Source organism: Zerene cesonia, chromosome 26 (assembly GCF_012273895.1).
Source record: "Zerene cesonia ecotype Mississippi chromosome 26, Zerene_cesonia_1.1, whole genome shotgun sequence".
Classification (NCBI taxonomy): domain Eukaryota; kingdom Metazoa; phylum Arthropoda; class Insecta; order Lepidoptera; family Pieridae; genus Zerene; species Zerene cesonia.
In genome coordinates this window covers 461,175-467,930 of record NC_052127.1, presented here as the reverse complement: position 1 = coordinate 467,930, position 6,756 = coordinate 461,175, and the positions used below count along the sequence as shown (strand labels likewise).

The 6,756-nt window shown below is 38.5% G+C and overlaps 1 protein-coding gene across 1 annotated transcript in view; it reads right to left on the bottom strand.

Annotated features, from left to right (window-relative positions):
* Positions 1 to 6,756, bottom strand: part of LOC119837143 (translation initiation factor IF-2-like) — a 63,366-nt gene that overhangs the window by 4,488 nt on the left and 52,122 nt on the right. Inside the window, exons 4-6 of the mRNA XM_038362664.1 lie at positions 3,178 to 3,329; positions 2,439 to 2,599; positions 1,537 to 1,708 (exon numbers count right to left, since the gene is read on the bottom strand). Of these exons, the coding sequence (XP_038218592.1) occupies positions 1,537 to 1,708; positions 2,439 to 2,599; positions 3,178 to 3,329 (485 nt within the window). The remainder of the gene's footprint in view (positions 1 to 1,536; positions 1,709 to 2,438; positions 2,600 to 3,177; positions 3,330 to 6,756) is intronic.

Genomic DNA, 6,756 nt, shown 5'->3' with positions numbered 1-6,756 from the left:
GGGAAGTACGGCTGCTTGTTCTGCAACGGGACCACGCGGGCCTTGTTACTGTGGACCGCCCACTCGAGCCCCCCGCCTTCCCTCACAAGCACTCAAGCGCGCTGGACGCACGCACAAACTTGGGTGTACAGACGAGTTACATCCAAATAAAAAATTAAAAAATATATTTTTTTTATATCATTGATCAGATAAATCTTACTTGTAACTTACCAACAAAATTGATAACTTTTTATTGACACAAAAATTTAGCAACATAATTTCGCTTCACCCGCCACTAGATGGCGCTTTAACCAAAACCTACAAACTATTCAATCGCACGCTAAACTACCGCTAAACACACTGAAACGTCGATATTTCCCATCGCAACGTTCTGCAACTCCTTGGGGCCTTGGGGTGGAAAATACCGATCACCGTAGAGGAGTACATCCGTTTTGCGGCAGATACGCGCCGACACGACCCGACCCGACCCCGGCGGTATCGGCGCAGGCCGAGCGCTATCGCTTTTTAACTTTTCTCACTAATTAACTTTTAATTAGCGCTATTGTCAACATTATTACTTAGATCACGCGGTAATTATGTAAGACATTTAAAAATACATCTATCAATTTGACTCCAAATGCCTCATTTTATTTAATTGATTAAACAGCTGACTTACTTCACTCACTTCAAATTAAACATCCAAATTATTTTAAGATATCAAATAAAAATCCTTACTGATATGGTCAATGCGAAAGTGAGTTTGTTTGTATGTATGTCATTCTTTCGAATCGCAACGGAACAATTTTATAGTATTGTTTATTGTCCGGAGATAGTAGGCTAAAGAGTTGACACCTATGTCACTTTTCCTTATAGCGAACAATCTATTACTCCCTATCACAGTAAAACATCGCATACTAATGAGAAGATCTACTATGACGCACATTTAAATCATTGCAAAATGTATAAATTCCGATAGATGGCGTTATATTAATAAATGTCATAACACACATGTAATATGATAACAATCAATTTTCTTTGACTACGCAGGGCAAAGCTCGGGGCGGAAGGGTAGTATTTCATAAGATACAAGTTTACAAGAAGTAATAGAAACAGAAACAGTGTATTATTGTAAAGTGTTAAATGTTCTAGTTTTGTGTAATCATCACCGCTATGGTGTAGAGTGAAGTGTAAGATGCAAAAGAAGATACATACACGATGTAGAGCCGTATATATAGCAATGTACACTAATGCAGATTTCACAAAGAACAGTACACAGCGATGTAGAGCGATCTAGAGCTGTTCATAGAGCGATGTGAACTATTTATATGAAATTATGTAGAACGTTGACGAGTGATATAGAGACTTTTAAAGCTGCTATATATATGGAGTAGAGTGGCATAGCCTCGTAGAACTATACAGCGGTATACAATTGTGTATAACGTTGTAGTGATGTAGAGCGATGTGCGCTCATGTAGAGCCCCGTAGCAGTGTCGGTATAGTGGTAGAGTCGTAGAGCGGTAGAGCGGTAGAGTGTTAGAGCGATAGAGCGGCACTCACACACTTGTCCTTCGGCTCCTTGGTGTGCAGGTTGACGAGCGCGCCGCGGCGCAGCTCGTCGCCGCACACGTAGCACACCTCCGTCATGCAGTTCTTGTCCGGCATCGACAGGTCGAGGATGTCGCGGTCCGAGCTCGAGTTCGAGTTGCCCGAGTACACCGACACCGTCGATCTGCAACGCGTACAATTATATGTATAGATCACAATAACGTGAGTTAGTGGGATACTTTAATAAGCTATACGTTGTATTGTTGCTTCTTAATAGAACTGTAAGACTCGTAACATATCCAATAAAACAGCGCTCTCTCAACTAGTTGAAGCACCACTTGTTATGAGCTACTAAAATTATAATCTTATAGGCTTGTTTTACATTAAAAGGTGTACCAAAAATAAATCTATTTATATGACGTGGACAAAGTTCAGATTTGATTTTGTCCCGCGTCCACGTCGTACACGATATCTCTAATTTCTCAATTCGAATCAACATTTATTGAGATTAGCGCGATCAAACAAACAAACAAACAAAAAAATGGTTGCCTGTAAAGACGGTTTTACGGGCGAAGATTTTACGTGACGTCTTTTTCTCGGTAGAATATTTATTGATACGAATATTATTAAATTGCACAATAGGAACAAGGAATTGAATGAAAATAAGAATTGCACAAATTTTAACTATAGAAAATATATTTTGTTTACTAAAAAGACAGAGACAGAGACACAAGCACGCGCCGATTCAATGCGCCTAATTCTCTAGTGCTGCGCGCGCGGCGGGCCGATCATAGTTCGGTGACTCATCGTAACGTTACCGGGCGTTACACTTTTTCATGAGTGACTCCGAGCCGCAACCTAATTTAAGACGCTGTCACGTCAAAAGGCAAGTTCAACTTTTATATGAGTCTCACCTGACGGCATCGAGGTAGCCGGCCGGTTCGGAGGCGGCGGAGTGCTGCGAGCCGACCGATATGACGGACGGGTCGCGCGCGCGCAGGTCCAGCACGCCGCCCTCCTCCTCGCCCGCGCCGCCGCCGCCGCCGCCGCCCGCGCCGCCCGCCGCGTACCGCGTCTGGAAGCGTTTGTGCGTGAAACGTTATATTGCTATAATAATGAAATGTATGCGATCGCTCGGCAGCGAATAACAATTTGTAAGTCGATGTTACAAGTAGCGGAAAAATATAGATAAAAGGCGGATGATTGTTTTCAAATAACAAAAGAATCTTTGGACTGCATGACTGAGATAAAAAATCCGATGAAAGATAGAGTCAATTTGATAGCCTCCTCCTTTTCTTTTAATAACTTAATTAAATGTACATTCAAGTTGAAAGTATAATGTACATAAGGTTAAGTCATAGAATGTTGTGAAATACGTGTTAATTTCTTCTTAAGTACGTACTGCTTATTAACAAAAATTATAAAATGTATAGTTCTTTTGCATTTTATCTACATTTCAACGTATGTCATATGTTAGTTTTTTTTTCAATCTAAAACTATAAATGAAACTGTGTTTACATTAAACTTCTGTATATGTTAATGAATACATTATATACATTAACATTTTTAATATTTTCTATTTACAACACTTTATCGTGTTGCTAAACAAATAGATGCTTAAAATGAGAAAGCTACAACAAGAGCGGCACTCACCCGCGCGGCGGCCGCGCACTTGGCGTCCCGCTTGGGCGAGGCGGGGCGCGGCGGGTCGGGCGCGCGCGCCGCCGGCTCGTCGCGCGGCGCCCCCTCCGCGCCCAGCCCCAGCACCTGCGCCGCGTACTCGCCTTGGAACGACATGTCCGCGCCTGGAAACGCGTGCCGCGCTCACATTATCCATACTCCTATACACGTGTATGGTTCGCCTTAGGGTTACCATGAGATCACACTTATCACACCTTACACTAATATTATAAATGTGAAAGTTTTTCCGTAAATCACGCTGAAACTACAGAACGGATTTTGATGAAACCTAACCAACCTTATAACCTGTGAATCACAATAAATAAATTTGAATTTGAAACATGCTGTACAGACAGGGTATGAGCTGACTTGGCTGATAGGATACTTTTTATGCCGATTAAATGCTCCCTTGGAATAAAACAGGAATCTTGATATCCGGACGGAGCCGGTACAAGCGTCTAGTTAGAGATAAAATCGGAACATACATGTACATACAAATAAAACATACACAAAGCTATATGGAATCTCAACAAGACTAAAAGTTATTTCATCCGACACACACGCACACTCAGCTATCATCTCATTGCAGCAGACGAAAGCTGCCTGAAAACTCATAAACAAACGTCGACATATAAATTCAAAATTCTCAAAAGAATAGCACAATAGTCTTCTCGTGGACGTGAGATCATATCGTAAAATAGTCGCTCATTATCATCATTGGCCACCGCGTCAACCGGGCCACACAGATCTGCTATTAATGTTTATTTTAATTTCGTATTACGTTACGTATTTATTATGCAGACGTTTAATAAAATTCACGAATAAACATTAATTGAATTAACATAGGATGTGTAGCTTTTCTGTTTATTATTTAAATTTATTCTAAATAAAATAGCAGCTGACCCGAAACGAGGATATCTATTCACATTAGAAAAGTTAATAAATTATATTAAATTTTCGAATGTTCCGTTTAACATCCTTATTACGTTGTTTCTTAATTAAAGGAGCTCTTGACTATAACAGCTAAAGTCTCAGATCATATTTTTTTAATGTCGTTTTTTGATAAAAGAAAATACTTTTCTATTGATCTCACATAAAAATTAATATCGTACTTATTATTTTTGGATATTTTCATAACCGTTGCCTTTATAAGGGATATAGTGTTAGCCTTGGAGTTATGTTAATATGTGTTTTTCTATATTTCCATTTTGTTGTCTTTAAATGTAAATAATAATTATTGGCTTTCCTCTAAACAAATAAATAACACAAGAATAACTATATTTTGTTAATAAGTTAGATCGTTTCCTATCCATCCGTTCAAATGTTAAAGGGAACAGATATTTATTTTAATAAGAACTATCAAATTCTCATCTCCACGTGTGTAGTTAATATGCTGCTAATCTCAATCGAGCAATGAATCACACAGGCGTTCGTATTTTTATAGCGTTACAGAACAACGTGAAATTGATCGATCAAGGATAATTCATCATCAGCCCATATACGCTCCCACTGCTGGGACAAATCAAATCAAATCAATCAAATCAAAAATACTTTATTGTGCACCAAATCATACATAAATAAATTCTATAAATAAACTCTATAGAAGCACAACAGGCGGTCTTATCGCTAAAGTAGCGATCTCTTCCAGACAACCTGGTGGACAAGGAGACGCTATTAATGTTTAGTAAAAAAAAAAAACACAGGGCAAAAGGTGCTAAAAAATAAATGTAATTATATAGTAATAATAATAATAATAATAATTCATTTATTCTCTCATCACAAATGTGTATACTTATTGTTATACTTATTGCTTAATACTAAACATTTGTGAGAGACTGGTGCCCGAGGTAAGTATGAAATACTTGTGTTACGGGTCACCAGTCATAGTCATATAAATGTATTAAAGAACCATGAAAAAACATAAACATATTAATATATACATAGTTACACATATACACAAATACATACATAGGTAATAATACATATAAAATACTACATATATACAATATAAAAATATATATCTACTTAAATATATATATATATATATATATATATATATATATATATATATATATATACATATATATATATCTATCTATCTATCTACATACACATACATAAAAACAAACAGAAAAATATAAATACGCATACATAAATCACACAGATTCAACTAACACTAAATGTAGGTTCAAGTAAACAGATAAAGAACAAATATATTAAATACCAACTAAGTGGATAGATAAAATTGCTTCAGTAGGTTTTTGAAGGTGGGTAGAGATTGAGCTTCTCTTATCTCTAGGGGTAAGTCATTCCAAAGTCTAATAGCACGCACAGTAAAGGAACAGTTGTATATATGATTGATTGACACAGGCCTCCTATAAGTTGGCAGATGTCACATGTCGTCGAACTTTTGATTCTTGGACATGCCGGTTTCTCACGATGTTTTCCTTCACCGTTTTATATACCGATACAAGGATATTGTCTTGTACTAATTAAGTGTGATGAATGAAATTAGTGAATGACCGTCTCATTGGTATAGTGGTTGACGCGTGTGCCTAGAACCAAGGGGTCCTGGGTTCGAATCTCGTTGGGGACGCACAAAAAATAAAGGTCCCGGTCCGGCAGGACACAGATGGCTGATCACCTACATGTCCATAAAGAGGATCGATCAGTGAAACAGATGAATATCATCTGCCCCATACCACACTAGGGGACACGGGACTTCACTTATAGTACTAATAAAGTTTATTATTATTACTATAACCATTTTTATAGTTCCGTTGCCTATAGGTGACGCAGATTAACAAATTACCGCGTGCTAACGACATACACCCACCGACACCGACATACATCCTTAACCAAAAAATATCACATATCCGTCAATATAAAAAAAGCGACACACTATAACATAAGAGACCACCAAATCCGTAATCTCTATCACACGGACCAGCAAACGGCCGTTCAAATAGGTCATAATGCAGAACAATTATAGCGTTAACAAAGGCGAAGCGTCGCGGGTCACGGCCGCGCGGCGGATGGGTGAAAGTGAACAGCTGATAGCGCGCGTTGCGACGCACACACACGCGGCGCGGCACGCACACGCGCGCACCGACAGCGGCGTGTCTTTGGCACTGTACTGTATGTTGGGCCGTGTTTAGGTGCTGTTGGAGCACGTTGGAGGTGAGAGAATTGGAGTTTTAAAAGCATTGTTGTTTGGTGTAAATAAGTATTAATTAATAATTTTAATCGTAAGTGTCTGTCAAGTTTTTAATTAATTGTCCTATATGTAACTAATTATCCTACTTATTCTATAAATCAGATTCCGTACAGATGATAACATGTTCAATGTCTCATAATGCTAAAACGACTTTTCGTAATGCGTAACAACTTTTTTCCAAACACAATAGGTTTCTCCAGTCTGTATCGAAAGTCGAAACCACATGCTTTCGCCTTGTAACCTTAGCCACGAACCACTAGTCCGGTCAATTTAGACCAAAAAATGAGGGTGAAGTTACATAAAGTCCCAACAAGCTGAATTTCTGTGATGTTGTT